Source organism: Pleurodeles waltl, chromosome 6 (assembly GCF_031143425.1).
Source record: "Pleurodeles waltl isolate 20211129_DDA chromosome 6, aPleWal1.hap1.20221129, whole genome shotgun sequence".
Classification (NCBI taxonomy): domain Eukaryota; kingdom Metazoa; phylum Chordata; class Amphibia; order Caudata; family Salamandridae; genus Pleurodeles; species Pleurodeles waltl.
Genome location: NC_090445.1, coordinates 1670116320 through 1670138390, shown reverse-complemented (window position 1 = coordinate 1670138390; position 22071 = coordinate 1670116320). Strand labels below are relative to the sequence as shown.

Genomic DNA, 22071 nt, shown 5'->3' with positions numbered 1-22071 from the left:
TAATTTGTTTTTTTCCTACCATATAATTCCAGTGGCCCTGTATATAACAAAAGCACTTCCATTTACCTTCTTCCTCAATATGCAGCAAAAAATGAAAATTTTGCCATTTAGCATCCTAATTTAAATCTGCCATACTTATTCCAATAGAATAGCTATCACCACCCCACCATCAGAGTTGCTGACTGGCTAACACAATTCCCAAAAAACAGACACAAGACAGCCACAGAGGAGAAATAAACTAGAAGGGTGACTCAAACATATCAAGAGGGTTCAAACAGTCATAGTGTAATAAGGATGTTACGTCGGCCTGAACCATGGTCATAATTGTAATAAGGAGAGATTATTTAAACATATACAATTATCATATACACCTTTATCAGAAATGAACTTTTGGCATTAGACTGTAATGCTCAAAACAGCCCATAGAGAGCACCATAACAAAAATATCATTTGTAAGGAACATGGTCATATAACCATATTGTAAGTCCCTAGAGGGTATAGCCCCATGAAGAAAACAGGAGAAAGTAATGCAGGGTAACCATATATTTAGCCCCTAGGGGGCGTTTTTAGGGCTAGGGGACCTACTGCAATGATATTACAAACAAGGCCTTAAAAACAAACCTTCTCTCAGCTGTAAAACAAAAGTTCTAGCCATGAGAAAGCTTAAAAGAACCTGACTGGTGGGAGGGGTTATTTGCTTGTGGTCCTCACTAACCTAGTGCGGGGACCTAGGGATGCTGTAGACAGAAAGAGCATTTTGAAGGTGGTTCTGTTGTCCTAGACCACCATAGGCTGAGTTACGAGTATTTTGTAAAAGTAATGCCCTGCAAAGCATTATAGTGCAAGTTTCCCAAGTGCAGTGAATATTGTAGTATCCGCTGTCTCGTGGTGCTGGTAGAGCTGCTTTCGCTTTGAGGATTTCTGTTTTAGGAATAATGCATTTACCAATTTCAAGTGTTTTAGGGGAGAGCCACAAGAAATGACTCTGATTAGGTAACTGTGAACAATGTGACTAGCACTCCAATACCGCCGATCGAGTTCACGCTGTTGTGCCTGTTTGCGCTTTGAGACCCATGGCCGCCATGCAGCATGAAGGGGAGAGACAAAAGAAAAAAACATAGTTTGCCCACCCTGAAGTATATTGACAATCGTGCAATAATCCATGTAACAGTGGCAGTCTGCAAGGCATAACAAAAACAGCCCCAAGGCTGGATAAACGTAAAGCATTTACCAGTGACATCAAGTGATTTTTGATAGGCAAGCTCAGGAACCAATGAAAGTGATGGGTGTGAGATGGGCATGGTTAAAAGCCCACAATACTTACAACAAGTCAAAGCGCTTGCGCACTCGACCTAAAAATGCCACTTTGCCCACAAACATGAAGGTATTTGCCAGCTAAGTTAGATTCCAGTCCTCCATGTGGTTCCCTTCCAATGGGAGACCGTAGGTCGCTATGTTGGACACCTTCATCAAGGGTTGTAAAGTCCCTGTCTGATATTTCTGATGACCTTGCGAACAGGCACCTGACTGTGACTCTTGAGGTGTACAAGACTGTGGGTGCAGTGTTTGACTGCACCGCCTGCCTTGGGGTGGGGCTAGCTTGGACCTTAAGGGATTTAACCAGGGGCTGAGTGCTTCTCTTGAGTTAAGATCTAGCAGCATGGTTCCTTGCTTTGCTCTCTCCAGCACTTGCAGTTACTCTGACAGTTGGCCCTTGCTCCGTAGACACTGTGGTGGTGGTACTCAGCGCACACCCCATCAAGGACAGAAACATAGCGCACACCTGTGGAGAAGGTTCATTTTCCTGTAATAGGGCCTAAGAGAGACAAAGCATTAGATTATGATTTGCTGAATGAGCCTCTGAAGTGCATGGCCCTCTTGTTAATCCAGGATTGGCTCCCATCACATATTGGCTCTCGTATATGACCTTCCTGCTAATCCAGGATTGGCTCTCATCACACACTGGCTCTCGTAAATGACCTTCCTGCTAATCCAGGATTGGCTCTCATCACACACTGGCTCTCGTAGATGACCTACCTGCTAATCCAGGATTGGCTCTCATCACACACTGGCTCTCGTAGATGACCTACCTGCTAATCCAGGATTAGCTCTCATCACACACTGGCTCTCGTAGAGGACCTTCCTGCTAATCCAGGATTGGCTCTTATCACACACTGGCTCTCGTTCTCTTTTCAGGACCTCGTCACTGCTTTCCCTGGCTCAGCGGGATTTTTGGGATATAGCATTTGAGATTGTGCCAACTTGTCCTGACTGCCCAGAAAACAAAGCCATTTACTGTAGTTTCTTTCACAATCGTTTGGCACACAGAGCATAAAGGTTCACATGTTTACCCGGAAGCTGACGGAGGACAGACCGACGAGTTGTTTGGTTAGTTATTGCAGTTTCATATGCAGAGTTCGGGATGTTTTGAAACCCGTCTTCTGCCTCTCTCAGTACAAGAATACAGTTTACAACAACAACCTCCAACACCACGCATCACACTTACAAGCATTCTTATTCACCACAATTAAAAGTAGCATGACAATGCAAACCACAAGTATGCAGAACTTCCTGTCGACCACTATGTCCTTCCTCGAGAAGGATGGTTTTTGTATCTGTGTCATTACCAGATATGTGTTTTGTACATGAAGTCTGCTGTGAGTTAAGTTGTGTGTTGTAACTGGCAAATTTCTGACGTTTTGCAAGCTTGAACCTCAATCATAACTCACTTTTTAATTGTGTTTTTTCAGTTAATGTAATTGTTTTTTCTATTACCTATCTGTTGTTCTCCCTCCGCTGTGCATTGCCAAAAGCAAAACACAGCCAGGGTTGGACACAGGCAAGGGGTGGCCAGAAAACAAATTAACCTCCTAATTTGAACCTCTTTTGGCAAGGCATTGGGTGAGTGAAACATGCAAAGTGCCTGAGCACAATGCTATCTTTAGTTCAAGATGTGGGCTCTGTAAACAGTTATCAAAAAAATTGGCAAAAAAAAACTCCCCTAAGGAGTGCCCAAACATAAGGGTCTACTTGCTGGGGCCGACCTTCTACATGGTTTTGGGGATTTCTTCCAAGAAAGTAATGGTAGCTGTAACTTAATAGCGTCCTAAAAATCCACATGGCTCTTCTAATCACCGTCCCCAGATCCCACCGAGTGTAAATCGGCCGCCGTTTTTCCAAAATCCAAATTCAGCAAGCAGGGCATATGAAATTATTACTACCTACATATTTGTACATAAATATCCTGGGTAGTAAAACTCTATGAAGACACATATCTCCCATTTGTTCTTCATTAAAGGGGACAGCCTGCCCAAGGGGCATTCTGTCGCTCAGAACCTATCTATATATCAATGGTCGTCAAATCCAGCACCTATAAAGGCCACTGCCAGTAGGCTCTTACTCGTGAGTTCCGCACAGAAAATGGTGCTTTATTTGGGATTGGTGTCCATTTTTCATACCTTTGGTATCTATGATCACTGCCCTGGGGTTGACTACCGCTGCAGATTGGCTGCCTATGGTTATGTAAGTTTTTTATTTCACGCACAAAATCCACGAACCAGAGCCAACTGACGAGTTTCAATACGGCCGAAAAAGAAATTCATCATCTTTTTTAATAGTTAATAGCCTAATAAATACTGAATAGATTCTGGAGCAACCCAAAAAACGATGGGGCATATTTATAAGCCCTTTGCGTGCGGATGCTTCACATTTTCGACGCTCGAGGAGCGCATAGTGCAGACCCATGTTTATCATCCAAAGCTACTTTGTGTGACTTTTTATGGCCTCATGGATGTGGTGTAAGGCAGCTCACACAGGTTGCAGCGTTTCCTTACATTGAGACAGAGGACATTCCACGGTGTAGCAGTGTTTATTTTTCAAGCAACACCCATGGGTTTTGATGTATTCCCAGATTTACAAGGCATTGTAACCTGGGAAATTCTTACGCCTCCCCAGGACTGTCACAAACTACTTGTCGTTTATGTCTTTGGCCCACTAGAACTGCGGATAAGTCTTGATTTTTTCAGGTTCTGACTTGACCAAGGTAGGGGCAGCCCTTTCTGGTAGCCACAGTGCTGCCAACGGAGGAACGCCAAAAGCAGTCCGTGCCCTCCAGAAGGTGTCCCAGAGGGAAAAAACCCAAAAGGGAAAAACCTCTAAGCAGGAACTCCCTGGAACAAAAAGAAGTAAAAAGGTGAGTCTTTCCAACAGGACAAAAATAGTACTGAAAAAAGCTGGAACAGGCAAGGAAAAATATATCTGGCGAATAAATTAGCAGGATCGAAGATCACCACCAAATGAAATGTTGCAGCACAACTTGAACAAGAATCCCTCACCTTATATGTCCAAGAACAGGAAGTGACCAACAGGAAGTAGAAAGGCACCATATTGGATTGGGAATAAATCATAGAAACATATAGAGAAGACACCATGTTAAAAAAGGTTTCTAAGGCATGCAGGGAGAAAAAAGGCATACTGGGAAGAAGAAAGAACATGGCAGCTGGAGAAGTGCATAAATACAGGAGTAAAATTAAAAAAAAAAAGAAAAGAAGGGAGGAAAGAAAAAGGATAGACTCATGAGGTAAATGAAGGGTGTGGGGGGAGGTGTCCAGGAAAATAGTGAGGGCGTGTCGCGGCCACAACTCGCCGAGGCCTCATGGCCAATTTGGGGCATCGAGAAAAATCGAGAATGGCAGGGACGTGGCATGCCCGGCTGCCACGGATCGCAGCCGTGCCCCGAGCTGAATGCTCGGCTCGTGCCGCGGTCCGCTGTGGCGCGACAGTAGCGCCCCCCCCGAGCCCTGGGTTTGTGTGGATATAAATGAAAAAAACGACGGATCAAAAGTGGGGCGTGAACAGAAGAGGCATCTTCCCAAGAACATTCACTAAGAGGATAGCCTTTCCAATGAATGAGGTATTGGAGACGGTTCTGGAATATGCAAGAGTCACATATTTCTTGCACTTCATATTCGGATTCGTCATTCACCAACAAAGGGGGAGGACATGTGAATTGTCTAAGAAAAGGGTCAGGTGTATAGGGTTTCAATTGAGAGACATTAAAAACTGGATGGATTTTCCATGTTTTAGGTAAACGGAATTAATCTTTTGAAGAATACAAAAGGGTCCATAATAACAGGGTTTAAACTTATTTTGGGAGAGACGTAGAGGCAAAAATCTGGAAGAAAGCTAGACTTTATCTTGGACTTGATACGATGGAGCCTCGCATCATTTCTTATCTGCCATTCTTTTCATGTGTCTTTTAGTAAATAAAAGATTAGACCGAAAAAGACGTTGAATTCTATGTAATCATTTGGGAAAAAGAGGTGATAACAGGAAGTGTAGAAGAGGTCTTAGGAGTATCAAGAAAAGATATGGGATGGAATCCATATGAGCCGAAAAAAAGGAGTGACTTTAGAGGCACTATGTACTGTATTGTTGTAAGAAAACTCAGCAGTGGGTAAGTATATGCTCCAGTTGCTCTGAGTGGAATTACAAAAACAACGAAGATATTGCTTAAGTCTTTGATTCAGACGTTCCGTCTGCCCATTGGTTTGAGGATGAAATCCAGAAAATAAAGCTACATTGACATTCAAGATCTTACAAAAGTGTTTCCAAAACTGTGATATGTATTGAGGACCCTGGTCTGACACAATAACCTGAGGGAGGCCATGGAGACAAAAGATCTCTTGGATGAAGATCTGGCTCAATTCTTGAGATGTAGGTAACTTCTTCAAGGCAGTAAAATGAGCCATTTTAGTAAACGAATCTACCGTCACCATTATAACTCGGTTTCCCTCAGAGGGAGGTAAAGAACACATAAAATCGGTTGATATTGTGTGCCAGGGGGCTGGTGGAAACAGTAATGGTTGGAGTAGTCCTGCAGGGCTTGTATGGGGTACTTTTGCTTGGGCGCAAATGGGACAAGATTCCACGTCTCTTTCAGCGTCTTGCTTCAGTGTAGGCCACCAAAAAGAGCGGAGGAGCAATTCCTGCGTAGCTTTAATACTACGATGACTGGCTACAGGGGAATCATGACACATTTGGAGTGCCTTTTCTTGCACTTTTCTTAGAAGGTAGAAATAACACGTCTTTATGATAGTAGTACCCTTTATTCTTGTGTACTTTTGGACATAGTTCCTTTAGTTCTTGTTCTGAGGGAATTGAGTACTCAGACTGTACTTCATCGAGGAATGACTGGACTAAACAAATTATTTTGTCTGGTTCAAGTAGAAATTGTGAAGGGGTGTTAGAACTGTCAGGGTAGCGTCGAGATAAGGCATCTGCCAAAATATTTTGAGAACCTGGAATATAGGTAATGTAGAAATCGTATTGACTAAAGAAAAAGGCCCAACGGGCTTGATGACTGTTCCGACACTGAAACTTTCGTAGGTATTGCAAATTGCAATGGGCTGTTCTTACTTCAAAGGGTTCTTTTGAACCCATGAGGAATTGTCTTTACTTTTGACAAGCTGTTTTTAGAGCTAAGAGTTCTCTTTCCAGTACTGAATAATTTTTCTCAGAATCAGAGAGCACATGAGACAGATAAAAGATAGGATGTTCTAATCCCTCGTCGTCCTGTCGATGTAATAATGCTGCCCGATAGCTCTTTCTGAAGCATCAGTAACAACTATGAATTGTTTATAGGTGTCTGGATGCCTTAGTATGTGTGCGTGGGTGAAGGCCTGTTTTAAGTTTTGGAAAGCAATCTCAGCCACGTATGCCCAGATTAAACTGTTTCACAAACTCTCTTTTTTGAAAGTTTGTGTGATTTGACTAGTTTGTGTAGAAAAGTTCGAAATGAATTGATGGTAAAAGTTGGCCAGCCCCAAAAACACTGAGGCCCGTATTTATACTTTTTTTTGCGCCGCATTTGCGTTGTTTTTTGACGCAAAAACAGCGCAAACTTGCAAAATACCATTGTATTTTGTAGGTTTGCGCTGTTTTGCGTCAAAAAGCGGCGCAAATGCGGCGCTAAAAAAAGTTTAAATATGGGCCTGAGTCTCTTTGATTGATGAGGGGGATGGCCAATCTAGAATGGCCTGAACCTTTTCTGGATCCATAGAGATACCAATCTGATTAATGTGATAGCCTAAATATTTCACCTCAGTCTTATCAAATTCACATTTTTCCAGTTTACAGTAGAGCTGATGTTGCATAAGTTTGTTTGAAACTTGCTTTACGTAATCAGTATGGAATTCAGGGTGTCTGGAATATATAAGGATATTATCCAAATCACAACGGTGTGATTTAATAAGTCAGAGAATATCGAGTCCATAAATCTTTGAAAAACGGAGAGGGCATTTGTTAAACCAAAAGACATTACCTTATATTCGTAATGTCCAAAGGGTGCTCAAAGGCAGTTTTCCACTCATCTCCTTCCTTAATTCGTAAGAGGTGGTATGCTCGACGAAGGCCTAATTTTGTAAACATCCTTGCCCCACTAACAGCCTCCAAAATGTCTTTGATGAGAGGTAGTGGATATTGGACTTTTATAGTGATTTTATTTAATCCATGAAAATCTATATAGGGATGAAGACCCTTTGTCTTCCTGGGTATGAAGAAGAGGGAAGCCCCAGCAGGAGAAGAAGATGGTGTAATAAACCACATTAAAGATTTTCTTGCAGATAGTCCTTAAGTATCTGTTTTTCAGGTTCCGTGAGAGAATACATTCTACCAAAGGGAACAACCGCTCCTGCTTCCAGGAGAATTGTACAATCGTAGTCTCTGTGTTGGGGTAATAATGGTTTCGATGGTTTTTGGAATACATCTATAAATTCCAGATAATGACTAGGTACCCCTTGAATGAAGTTTATAGAATGTCCTAATTTGTGTGCTGGGGATAATATCTTTCGGGGGGACCAATAAGTTTCGGAAGCATAGCAATGGTCTTGACAGAATTTAGAAGGCAGAGAAATGGTTCTGGTTTCCCAATTAATATACGGATTGTGTCTCATAAACCAAGGTATTCCTAGGATCATGGTATGATTGGGGGATGAGATTAAATCAAAAGAAACATGTTCCTGATGCTTTCCAAAGTGTAGACCTAAAGTGGTATTGATGACAGGACTGGATGATAATAGGAATCCATCTACAGGATGCACTTGTTCTGGAACGTCTTTTGGTAGTTGCGGAATTTGGAGTTTCTTAGCCCAGGTCACATCCATATAAACGCCACTGGCCCCATATTCTAATAATGCCAAAGTCCTTTGATCACGACCTTCAGGTAATTGCAGAGTAACAGGTAACAGAAACAGGATAAAGGCATCTTTCTTGGAAGAAGTGATGGAATGTATTGTAGAAGATCCCGTCCCCTCCCTTCTCACAGAGCATGGGAAGTGGCATTTCCCGAGGTCTTCACAGGACGAACTGGACAAGAGCGGAGCAGGTGGCCGGCAGCACCACAATATAGACATAATCCTCTTCTCCGTCTATCTTCACGTTCGCTAGTAGAGAGAGGACCACAAGCAGTGTCTTTTTGCATAAGTTCTCCTTCTGTTGTCTCCTTTAATGCAGGTTGAGGTTCTTCAGGACGATGGACGATTATACGTGGGTTGCCTGACTGAGAAGGTCCATGATTCTTTCTCTTTTCCAGACGACGTTCTTGTAGACAATATTCTGTGGAGATGCCTAAATCCATCAGGCCTCGTAGATCGTCTACTCTGGCAGAATGTACTAATTCATCTTTTATGTCCTCTCGTAGGCCTCTGCGAAAAAGAGTCACTAGAGTATGTTTCACCCATGTCGTCTTGGCTGCCAATTTTCTGAAGCATGTTATTTATTGGAGAACATCTTGGACACCTTGTTGAATGTCACATAGCGCTTCTTCTGCTGATGCTTCCAATCCGGGCTGTTCAAACATTTGTTTAAATGCTATCACAAAAGCTGAATAGTCAGACAGCACAGGGTCGTTGGAGGCTACTAACGGAGTTTCCCAGGCGAAGGCACGACCAGCCAAGGCACTAATGAGATAACCCACCTTTGTTTTTATCTTGTGTAAATTGTGTTGGTCGAAAGGCAAAATAGACAGTCAGAGCATCAAGTAATTCACGTAGCTTGTTTGGGTTTCCTGAGAAAAAAGGCTTAGTAGTAGAGATGGTGGGAGCATCGGTGGTTCGGGATGCTAGGGCTAGTCGTAAAGGCGCGTTTTCATTTCTTAATTGTTGCAGTTCCTGGTCTTGTTGTTGAATAGTTAAGAGTAGCACCTGGTTTGGTTCTGCAGCAGCCGTTGCGGCAATCTGCCACAAACTACTCATCGTTTATGTCTTTGGCCCACTGGAACTGCAGAGAGGTCTTGATTTTTGCAGGTTCTGCCTTGACCCAGGTAGGGGTGGCCCTTTCTGGTGGCCACGGTGCTGCTGACGGAGGAACACCAAAAGCAGTCCGTGCCCTCCAGAAGGTGTCCCAGAGGGAAAAAACCCAAAAGGGAAAAACCTCTAAGCAGGAACTCCCTGGAACAAAAAGAAGTAAAAAGGTGAGTCTTTCCAACAGGACAAAAATAGTACTGACAAAAGCTGGAACAGGCTAGGAAAAATATAACTGGCGAAGAAAGTAGCAGGAGTGAAGACCACCACCAAAGGAAGTGTTGCAGCGGAAAGAGAACAAGAATCCCTCACCTTATATATCCAAGAACAGGAAGTGACCAACAGGAAGTAAAAAGGCACCATATTGGATTAGGAATAAATCATTGAAACATATAGAGAAGACACCATGTTGAAAAAGGTTCCTAAGGCATGCAGGGAGAAAAAAGGCATGCTGGGAAGAAGAAAGAACATGGCAGCTGGAGAAGTGCATAAATAATGGAGGAAAAGAAAAAAAGAAAAGAAGGAAGGAAAAAGGATAGACTCATGAGGTAAGTGAGGGTTGTGGAGGGAAGTGTCCAGGAAAATAGTGAGGGCGCACCGGGCCCACAACTGGGCGAGGCCCCATGCCCAATATGGGGCCTTGAGAGAAATAGAGAATGACAGGGGCGTGCTGCTCCCTGAGCTGAATGCTTAGCTCGTGCTGCGGTTCGCCCCGGCACGACAAGGACAGGCGCAACGAGGAGAAATATCTTTATTTCTCCTTGTTTTTTCCTCTTTTTACGTGTGCTACATTCTGCAGCACACCTAGAAAGAGGAAAACACATCCATGGAGTGTTTTTGTGCTGGAAGGTGCCCCTTCTCGCAACAAAAACAATCCTGCATGCAACACAGGCACCCTTGCACCATGGTGCCAGGGTGACCACTTTGGCGCTAAGCAGCAAGTTGTGCACGAGGGCAGGGGGAAATGCACCGTATCTTGTAATTACACTGCTTTTCTGCCCTTTCTGTGTGGTGCAGGGCAGCCCAGCAAGGTCACTTGCTCTGCACCACATCCTTGTAAATAGCCCCCATGTTTTTTGGAGTAAAGATCAACTTTCATTTCAAGTTTCTTGTAAATTCGTTCAGCAGTTATGCCTAAAGATGAGATCAAAATTTCCTGTGGGAGCAAAAAAGGGAAATCATTCATTTTTTCCTTTCCCGCCAACAGATCTTAATAAAACCTGGCATGCCAACATTTAGCTGACGGAGTTCATTGATTGCCAAGTTATGTAATAATTTCTCTATGGGGTTGAAAGTTATAGCCTCTTCAAAAATGCCTTTTCAGTGGAATTCAATTCCCTATTATTGTAGAACTATATTAATTTTCTTTTCTAAATCCAGGGCTAGCATAAGCTTGGTAGTGAGCTTAGGTGCACATCCACAGATCTGTGACTACATCATTATGTAAGGTAATATTTTGGGAGTAGATGGTTTCAGTATACGATTCTGCAGCCTACGGGGCCGCTTCCGGAAATGTTTACACGTGCAAGTTCAGCTTCCTCACACCAGTAGCCGGTTCCACGAGTATCAATCCACTTCTGCTATTCAGAAAACACAGTTTTACATTCATAAAAGTGTTGCTTACACTAACCAGGGGCGAAGCAAGTGTCTTCCAGGGCGAGAAATGCTCTTTAAGCAAATGTCCAATGACATTTCCTATGATTTCAAAACCAAATTGATAAATTACGTTTTTAGTTATTTATTTATTTTGTTATTTATTTTCTAGTTTTTCAAGGACAAACTCCATTAGAAAATAGACTAATCTACCGTAAATTGATTACTTGCCTGTGTTTATAACCTTTTCCCCTGCCTTTCCCACCTATTTACAATTACTTTCTTTTCCTGAAAAACTTAAAGGCATGAAGTTTTGATGCCTTTTAAATTTTTACATCATCCAAACCTTCCTTTAAGGTTCACAATGTTTTTATTGATGTCTTTCATCATTTATTGCTAGCAGCCAAACGCAGCTTATCTGGACTAACTTTCAAAAGTCTGGAGTGTCTAACTGGGTCTTTGAAACCGTGGTCATGATACAAACACACTACAATGTGAATATTGGCTCCTGTGCATTGTAGATTTCTAAAAACATTTTCTCTAGCTAAGTATTTTCTTTGGTACTTAAACCTTGATCCATATTAAGAACTAATTGTTGGCATCACTTTATCTGAAGAAAAGCCATGAGTTGATTCAGAACCGAGGGTGCACCACACATTGGGATGTGCAACTAATATACAGCAGTGTTTACAGGGGTGCAGAAGCCATATCAATGACAAGATTGACCCCAGGAATCAGTGTATAGTTATTGCACTGTCAAAGGGCACGTAAATAACCCTGGGCTATGACAGGGAGGCATGCTTATCCTAGAAGAAAGATGATTGGGCAGTGGCGTAACGAAAATTGAAGGAGCCCCCCTGCAAAGTACTTTAAGACACGACCCCAGACTCAGTCAGGAGCTCTCAGGCCAGAATACTGTGCTGAGGGAGCCCCCTGGTGCTCTCAGCCACCCCACCTCTCACCCCCTGCACCGCAGGGGCTGCAGGGGCCTATGTTATGCCACTGGTAACTGGCCTGATTGTGAAGAAATACAGGATTAGCAAGTGCTGTCATGGGATACACCTGCACAGGGTATACCTCGAGTAGCTATTTTTTGTCACAATTAAGTTATAAAAAATACAAAAGCAAAAGAACACCCACACTACCACAAAGGAGAAGATGTGGGTGGCAAGAAACGTTGAGAACGAGTACAACAACACAAATGTGTGATCGCTCGGCATCCTGTCGCTTTGTGGTGGCCTGGAGAAATGTGACTATGGCAGTGCTATTGAGAGATTAGATACTTCACTAATTACACCACAATGTATTTACTTGATTATACGCCCTGTAAAAATCCTTTACCTTTGCAACTTCCCAAGAGTTCTCACGTTTAAATATTTGAAGGCTGATTCACCAAAACATTGTACATTTCCTTCCTCTGATGTATTTGTAGGTTTGCCATGGTTGCTGAATACCAAGGCTGCCTGGTATTCAGAGACACTGCTATTTTTTAAATAAGAAATGTACCTTCATGTGTCATAATTAACAATTTTGGAATAAATAACATAACATAAGTATTCGTAAAGCGCACGTTCACCCGTAGGCCTCTTGGCACTGAAAGACAGATGTTTATTTTTACCCAACTCAATGGTATTCATTTTATCAACCTCACAATTTTGGATGAAAGGCTGAGTGGACCCACTGGGATTTGAACCTGTGACCATGAAGTCTAACACAGGCCCTTATAGTGGATGCATTAGTCCACTAAGCCACCAGACCAACCTCTGAAAAAAAATGCAGCTGTTGGCATAGCATTCTCAGATTCTTCTTCTTCTCTGAGCAACAAATCATTTCCCCATTCCTGTCACATACATTTCCCTATGCAGCTCTTCTAATACCTTTTCTGTCAGACATATCTTAAATATGAGCATGTGTAGTTCCAAAATGTTGTTAATGTACTACACGACCAGAATATCTGTTCTGCTGGCTACAGAGGGGGAATTGTTTTTTAAAATGTGCAGTGTATGATATAAAGTCCACTGAAAAAAAAGAGAAAGCCAGGCAGTGAAAAGTCACCCCCATCAAGCTACAGTAGCTGAGCCTAAAATAGCTTTCCCATTCTGATTTCTCTAATTGTTCCCTGCTGCGTTACTCCCATTTTGATCTAATTTCTTTAGATATGACATTTGATTTCAGACAGAGTTCTTTATACCAGAAACTGAGGGATAAATACACTCTTTCACCAGTGAACATCTATTTTATTAAATTACTTGAAGAACAGATGCCTTCACTTTCCAATTCTTGTAAAAATGGATTGTATGTGAACATATGTAAAATGATGATAAGGAATGTGGATTAATTTCTCCGGGAAAAGATTTTGAAAAGTTTTTACTTTAGAACCACCAAAGAAGTCACCTATTTTCCTTATTGCTAAGTCAGAACATTCCCTAGTTGTTCCTTTTGTCAAGCTTGGTGACAAATGACTACAGTAATGCAGAGGGGTTTCTGCGTGAGGCGAGGGATTTTTCATATTTAGTGAAGATTTTCCATCTCATAGCCGCATTGATGGCGATCCAACCGCCATTCGCGAACCTGGTGGTCATGACACTGCCAGGTTCTTAATGAGGCCCATAAATCTGAGACTTGTATCACCTTTTTTTGGAGTTTGGGAATATTAATACAACAATCTGAGTTCTAAATGCTGTAATTGTGAAGCATAATCGTTAAAATAGAGTTATTAAAATTAGAATTCCTTATTGAGAGATGGTGCAGCTGTAATATGAATAATGCTGTATAGCGTAAGAGAATGTCTTGAAGTCCTAGACCACCCTCATCATTATTTGTAAAATGTTTAGAGCCACTAAACAAAGGAAGCCAGAGCCCTCTCCTATTTGTCAAAAAAGAGGAAGGTACTTTAAAAGAGAAGGCCAGAAAATAAATACTAATAAAGGTAAGTTAGACTTTTTATTTAGCGCTTTATGACAAATATTTAGCAGTGGGCATACCGAGGGTGCTTGTCGGCCCCCTCTGTGCTGCGAGATAACACTCGGCTCCTTGAAGGGAGCTGAGTGCTATCTCATAGCACTGTGCCCGATGGAGTGACCAGCAGGGACACGTGTTGCTATGTTTGTGCTGGTTATTGGCTGGAACATTGTAATATGCTTTGTGGGGGGAAAACGCTACCGCCATGGTGGTGGCGTACTCCCTGTAAGTTTGGTGGTCACGTGGTGGGACTGCCTAACTCGTAATGAGGCCCTTAATGTTGTAAAGCACCAAGATTTGAAACTTCACATCCTATTACCCTGGGTGCATTTAGAGATTTACCCCGGTCAACTGCAGCAGTAAAACACTATTCACAATGGGAATGGGGAGGGAAAACCCGCAAAAATGACTGGGGATGTTGGGTAAGGGATTTCTCCACAGTAGAAAGTATTTTCACCTTGAATAAAAATGATATGAAGTGCAATTTCACTTTTGCCTTTCCTTTACACATACAGAAATACACACTATCTGCATTTATACTGGTGGAGGTGAAAAGCTATGTGAGACAGCATGAAGTTCAGAAAATAATTTCACAATTTTGCAACTGTTGCATATTTCCAGGAGCGGTTGTAGAATCCTTTGTGAATTGTAATGTACTTGAATATTTGCTCCAGCTGTGGAAAATAACTGATGAGGGTATATCTCCGACTACGTTTTATGAATTGGAACTGATTGTGGATCAGGCTGTAGCTTTTATGAACTGTTGGCTTTCAGCGGTAAGTACGTATTTGTTGCAGCATCCTGCCTTCCCCAATCAGTTGAGCCTCTGTGTGTCTGCATTGACCTGTAAGGTGAGTTTGGCTGTTGACTGTTTTCTTGCCCTTCCAGATACCTCATCACAGGACCTAGGTTGATAAGGGTTGGAGCTGCTGAAAACGTGGTGGCTCAAACATTTGGCTACACGACTCCGATGAATGTTAATATCAGCCTCAAGAGCTACCCGGATAAGAAAATCACCTATGATTTTAAGGTTCTCCAGCTTCATCAAGGCAATCAGTTCCAAGGCAAAGCAACATTGATGGTTGGTATTTGTGCTTTTCACCTGAAGTCTTCTACAGGTTTTAGGCCTTTGTGGCTCAGTTAACCTTCAATGTCAACATTATATTACAGAGGCCATGGCAACTTAGGGGGCAATTGTATGTGGCTCCTGTGATATATGAGTGCTACATGATTAGAAATGTTAAATTGACTCCATTCAAGCCCTGTTGAGATTATTTTGTCCAAATTACTGCAGCTCATCATTTCTGTCTAATTGTTGTTAATTCCCTAGCTGGAACAGTTGCTCACAAAAAGAGGTATTTTCATTTTACTTCTGAGTTCTATGTGTTCCCAAAAATCCAGTAAACATTGTGTGAATGTTTGTACGTGGGTTGCACAATGAAGTTACATCACAATGTTTGGAATGATTTTCAGTTGCTCCTGTTCTTGACAGTAGAGACTGGATTAATTCTTTTTTTTTGTAATTCTTTTTGCTCCAAAAAAACAAACAATACAGGATTAGCACTGTTGGGTACACCCGTGCATAGGTGGTAAATTCTTAAATATAAATCACATATTGCACAATTCCACTGAGTATGTCATCCAAACCAACATGGCTCTTTTACAGCCACCACTTCCAAACTTCTCTCCCGCCATCAGTTCCTGCCCTCCAAGATCTCCTGTGGGTCTGCCTCAAGTCGGCCCCCTCAAGCTGTTGCCCAGGTTCCCCATATCCTCTCCCATTTCTTAAGGCAGCCCCTGCCTTTGTATATAGCCTTCTCAGTTCTCTGACACCAATCCAGGTCGCGCTTCCAATCTGGTATTCGTGGAATGGCTGTGTCCCCTTTTCTCTTGCAATATTACGTTTAGCTACACCAGATGCCAACCTTAACCAGATTTCTGTGTATCTGGGCCAGGTGTGGTCTCCTGATATTCCCAGGATTAGCCACATAGGGTCCAAAGATATGGCCAGTGCTGTGGTTTGGGACATTTCACTGGTTATACTGGCCCCGTAGTCCCGTATCCGGGGGCAACCCCAGAGTGTGTGTATGAATGTGCCGGGTTAGTCCTTATTTACCTCTGTACTGGGCTTGAGGTTTGGGGGTAAGGAGTTCTTCTTGTGTCTGTCTTCATTGATAGATCGAGGAGTATGTGATGATTTCAACTTCGCTCTGTCCTCAGCAGGGGAGCGCTCTTCTCCTCTGTCCTGGCTGGGGGAGTGGGGAAAGGCTTCTAATTACCTCTTTTCTCGCGAGGAAGGGGGCGTAAGATGGTTTCCACTTACTTACATGTCAGAAGGGGGAGTACTGGAGGGTTTCTATTTGCCACTGTCTTCGGCTGGGGAGCCACAGATAGTTTCCACTTGTAACCGTCCTCTGCGCAAGGGGCAAGTAATGGTTTCCATTTGCTTCTCTTCTGTCCATGGTGGGGAATGTCAGGTTGTGTTCCAGTTGCCTTTGTCTTCAGCTGGGAAACATGAGAAACCTTCTAATTGTGTCTGTCCTTGGAAGAGGAGAGGGTGAGGAATAATTTCCTTTACACTTTCTTCTATTCATTATGAAGGACTGTGGGATGTGTTCCACTTCCCTAAATCTTTGGTGGAGGTGCGGGCGTTGGATGGTTTGCATTTGCTCTGTCTTCGGTGGAGGAAGGTGGGATGTTTTTCACTTCCTCTGTCCTTGACAGAGGGTGAGGGGGTTCAGTGGAGGATTTTCCATCCAATTCCCACTATTCTTGGCAGGGTAGTGTGGAAGGATTTCCACTCCCTTGTGTCCTGGGCAGGGAGAGGTGAATGAGTCCTACTTCCTTCTTTCCAGTTCCTGTCAGAGGGGTGTGGTTCACACTTCTGTCTGTCTTGGGGGAGGGTGAAAGTTCTTACTTCCTGGATGGAGGAGCGTGGGATAACTACAATTGATTGTCCTGCATTGGGTCAAGGTTGAGGCAGGTGGTTTTGATTTCCTCCTCATCTAGGGTACAGGTAGGTTGGTTTCACTTCCTCTATCCAAGTTGTGGGTGAGTGTGATTCTAATTCTTTCTTTCTTTTCGGGAGTGTGTGCTATGGGTTTCAGTTCCTTGCTCCTGGTTGAGAAATCATGGGCTACATCACACTTCTTGAGGTGAGCTGCCTCAATAAGTCATACTCAATGTTTCATTCCAGATTCAGCCAAAAGATATTCAAAGGAAGGACAACGCCCACCTCTTTGTGTACCTAGGAGCCTACAGTGGGAGCTTTTCAAAAGAGGAGCGACTGCCAATCACTTTCGACAACGGGTTCCTCTTCATTCAGACAGACAAGCCCATCTACACCCCTGACCAGTCTGGTAAAGTAACTGATTCCTTATTGAAATTGTTAGAACATGAAACCATGCTTGTTTGACCACAGAAGCAAAGGCCAGCTTTGTAAACATTCTCCTTTTATTACTGTTCCACCTCACCATTATCTTTGCCCCTTGTCTGTGACTTACTGCTGTCAATGGCAGGAGTAAACCCCTTTCCAAAGTTGGAAAGGAGAGAGAACAGCCTCTGAATTGGTGTGTGTGTGGTAAGTGGCTTTCCCACAGAGAAAACAAAAGTTGGCATTTGCAAATGTGACCATGAACGTTTGCTAAGCATTTACTAAATGAGCAGTTTGTTTATTTACATATGTGTAAATGTTTATGCATTTGCTTGCTCTAGGAAAACTGCAACAGTCACAGCATCGTAGGAGTAGTCCAGGATTCTTTGGGAATTCACAAAAAGGTGGAAATTAATTCCAAACATAGGCATAAAAATGCTGGTGTAAATTTAAAATGATATTTAGAATAGTACCCTAGGGTAGCCAGTGAGTGTAAGACACCCGCCCCCTGGAAGAATGCTTCTACGGCTGTGCTTAAGAAGAGATGCAAGTACTTTACCAGATGCACATCCTATCGACCAATATCTATTGTCAATGCTGATGGTAAAGTCTACACCAAGAAGTTGCCTAATTGTCTTACCTTGCTCTTGAACAAACTAGGCCTGAAACAACAGCATGCCTTTATTCATGGCACTTAGTTACGGTACTATATGAACAAATGAGAACAGAAGGAGGACAGCGTAACCATCCCCAAAATGCTGCTGCCTTAACAAGCTATAAACTCTTTCATTTGGGCTCAGAAAGGTCCCAGGATCTCATGGAAAAAGTTACACAGAAGAAGAGAAAAAAGATTCTTTGCCCTCCCGGACCTGCAATATTGCGCATGGGCATTTCAGTTGAGGAATGCTAGAATGCTTTTTACCTCCCCAGGCTCTTCAGCAATTGGAGATATGTTCAGGACTATGGTAGGCACTGTAATAGGGGCAACTAGAATATTCTTATATAAATTTGGTGACCCCAAAATTCTTTAAAAAGGTGAAACTGAAAGTATTATCGGATGAGTCAAAGGTGTGGTATAAGCTGAGGCAAGCAGCAAAGATTGACTACTACTGCGAGTGGGCCCCTATTTGGGACTCCCCACGTACCCCGGAGTGCTTGGGGGATGTTCCAGTGGCTCCCCTCAAGAGGGCAGGTACAGTGCACTGGGGGGATCTTTTCAGGGATGGATCCCTCCTGCCATGGGAAGAGTTAACGGAGTTAACTGAGGAGAACCTCTCCAGACTGAAGTATAATCAGTTGGAAGGCAGACACAGGGGGTCAGGGCTAATTTAGGTTCATCGAGCCAGTTGGAAGATAGGCTACTCAGAGCCCCCGCCCCCGTGCCCCAGGGAGATATCAAGCTGGTATTGGTAAATTTCAGCGCTTCTAACGGAGAGTTTAAGCTACCAGGTGCTCTCTGGGGGAAACGTATGCCCCTTGAGCAGTTAGAAGACAAATGGCAAGCATCTATGCATACCTTGTTTAGGGTAGTTAAGCCTGCCCCGTTGAGGAGATATCATCTCTTTACTTTACACAGAGCCTTTGTCTCCCCGTATACACTTTTAAAAATGAAGAAGGAGGAAGTCAAATGTGCAAAGTGTGGCTTACAGAGAGTGTCCGATGTGCATAGGTTCATGGAATGTCCATCGGTATACTGTTTCTGGGAAGAAGTGTGCAAAACTATGTTGAGTAATTTGAAACAGGTGATCCCGATCATTCTCCTCTTGATAATTTTTGGCCTACTAGATGAAGGTGAAGTGAGGAGCAGGGATAAGAAGAATATTCTATTCCATGCTAATCTGCTGGCTAGAAGGCACATTTGCTGTAAATGGATCTCAGGATCCCCCCCATGCATAATGATTGGCTTAATGCTCTTTTTAGAACATCGAGAATGGACATGGCAGTGGGATTTTTTTTAAAAAGGAAAGGTTATGGTCACCATTGGTGGAATGGACGGGTTGTCAAGGACAAGGGCAGTGAATTGGCCACGGAACTACATAGCAGCCCAATGATTATACACTGCTTCACTCTCCCGCCTCTAGCAATGGGTTTCGGTCCATGAGGTTGAGTGAGAGAGACCTGCTTCCCTCCCACCTGGCACTAGCCACTTCCGGATTGTAGAGGGCGCAACATGATACAGAGATGGCTTGGAGTCTGTGGTGTATGAGGACATACAAAAAATGCTGCAACCTTGATAGCCAATAAAAGCCACAACACAGTATTAAAAACATCTGAAACCCAATGGCTGAATAGGGCTGACCTAAAGCACACTCTCACCATAAACTTATTTTTTTAATATATTGATAACAAGAGCGGACCTAAAATATAAGTTCACGTTTAGGTGAAGTTCAGCACAGAATTTTCTTGTGTGCCATTTTTCAGTTCCAAGAACATAGAGCAAGGACAAGGAGCCTATGAGAATAGAAGAGTCCAGGTCTGGAAGGGAATCAAAGTGTCAATGTCATAGCTGGTAGTGACTTTTAAACACAATATAATTTGTGTAAGTATTTGACTCGCTGGCTCATATTGGATTTTTTTCTGGACTCAAACATGTCCAAATGGGCTTTAATGGACAAGTATTCAGCTCTCTCACCTTATTGTCATATAAAATGCTGCAAGTCACCTATCAGGGGGAACTGTGAATGTGAAGCTGACATGACAGCGAGGTACAGTGTTTGCAGTGCCAATTAGGTGGTTTTAACCATGGCCTAGTGCTAGGTAGTCCTGCACTGTTTATTGTGGAACATGGGTTTCACTGTAAAGTTGCTCTTAAATGCCTAGCTTTTGAAACCTGTGACCTCAACTGGCATTTACTGTATTTTCTTGCCAAAACAGTATCTGTATGTTCTGTGACATCATGCGTTCTTTTCTATTTGCAGTGAAAGTTAGAGTGTACTCTTTGGATGAAGAGCTGAAGCCGCCGAGGAGGACAACAACTTTAACGTTTACGGTATGTATGCGACCGACGACATTACGTCAAATGCAAATTATTAGTGGAGGTGGCATTGAGCATTCTTTGATCCCCATACTATCGAAGGCAGTTACATACCATTACCAATGAACCTTTCCACAAGAAATTATGGGCTTGATTACGACTTCGGCGGACAGGATTACTCTGTCCAAAATGTGACGGATATCCCGCCCGCCGAATTACGAGTCCGTTATATCCTATGGAACTCATAATTTGGTGGGTGGGATATCCGTCACATTTGGATTTACAGTGCTTATTTTGTAAAAGAATAGGAGCTGGCCCACGTGCAACCAAAAGATGAGGTTGCCAAGTACCAAGACGGTCTTGTCATGATTCCAACTCTTGCCTCTTTCATCCACCACCACAGACAGCGCTCCCTTTTTCTCTCCCTTTTTTCCAAGTTTTATTTCGTCCCTGCTTTCTTCCTTTGACGTGGTTTTCCTACATTTCCATTCCTCATTCCTTCCGCCCTGTCTTCCTTTCTCTTTATTGTTGTGGGTCAAAGTCTGATATTGAAAAATATGTCCCTGTCCCCAAAAATAAATGCAGTTGGGCCCCACGTAAAACCACCGGCTCAAATTAAACAAAAGGCATGAAGCATATTACCCAGTTAAAAATCTCATGAAGTGGATCGAAAAATATCCTACACAAATTATTGAAAAATGCATAACTTCTAAATCAGACAGAATCAGTTAGAAGGCAGGAATAGGGGTAATTATTGCTTTTTGCAGGAGGTTGGTGGGGGTGGGCACCAACACTCATATTATGGGGGTAGGTCATAGTTTGCATCATAGGACTTTCACCTAGAGTAAGGGAAAATAGGACAGACATGGGAGAAAAGAAGGAGGAAGATAAGAAAATAGTAACAAAGGAAGAAGACAGGGATGAAAATGAGCACATTAGAGTGGAGTAAGGAACTATGAAGTGCAGGCTATGGAAGAGAGAGGCATGTGGGAAAATTAAGACTAAGCTGCCTTGACATTTGCCAGTCCCACCATCCGACAATCCTGGAATTCAGCACGAGAGGCAGCAGGTCATATGGGAATCTTTGGGGCCCTGCACGTATGGTTTTACAGAACAAGGACTATGCAATTTTGGAGCATACAGTTCACAGCTCCCCCTCCTGCAGGCCACTCACTGACACCCTTCCTATCAGTGAGTCTGGCTTTTAGTTCCTCGCAGGTTCCTGAAGTAGGGCCCTGGTGCACAACATCACTAATAACTTCATCCCTGAAGATGCTGTAGAGTCAGGAGATGGCTCTTCTGGAAGCTGACACGCGTGACCACTGCTTCAAACTCAGGCAGATGGTGGGATTTGGCAACAGGTTGCAGCTTTCAAAGAAGAAAAGTATGATCTAATTCATAATCCTTCGCAACAAGTAACTGCACCAAAATTTGAAGCGTCCTTGCGAAATGACAGTCGCTGACCATAACTCGGCAGCTGACTCAGTGAGGGACCACTCACCAGGACCTTAACTCAGCTACACCTTAAATTCATGTCCCTGCCTCACTGTCATCACTGTCTGTCCAAATTGATGTGCTGTCTGTGCTTGTTAGAGCCGTGATGTGGCGATGCTGTCCTTTTGGTGTCCCATTGTTCAGTTCTCTATTATTTTTTGTTGCTTTCACAGAAATTCATCTCTATTTCCATTAATATGGCTTTGCAGCACTGTTGGGTTCAGGGCTCGACAATTCTGTCCTAGACTGGAGTCAGTTTCCTGTTTGAATAGGATCATCTGTAGTATGGGGGTGGTTGATATGTCACATGTGTGTATACTGTTGTCATGCTGTTTGGTACGTCCATCCGGAGATCTTTACCAATGTGGGTACGTGTC

At 43.0% G+C, this 22071-nt stretch overlaps 1 protein-coding gene across 1 annotated transcript in view; it reads left to right on the top strand.

Moving 5' to 3' along the window:
* C5 (complement C5) overlaps positions 1 to 22071 on the top strand; it is a 234277-nt gene that overhangs the window by 36060 nt on the left and 176146 nt on the right. Inside the window, exons 2-4 of the mRNA XM_069241656.1 lie at positions 14742 to 14934; positions 17050 to 17212; positions 20145 to 20215. Of these exons, the coding sequence (XP_069097757.1) occupies positions 14742 to 14934; positions 17050 to 17212; positions 20145 to 20215 (427 nt within the window). The remainder of the gene's footprint in view (positions 1 to 14741; positions 14935 to 17049; positions 17213 to 20144; positions 20216 to 22071) is intronic.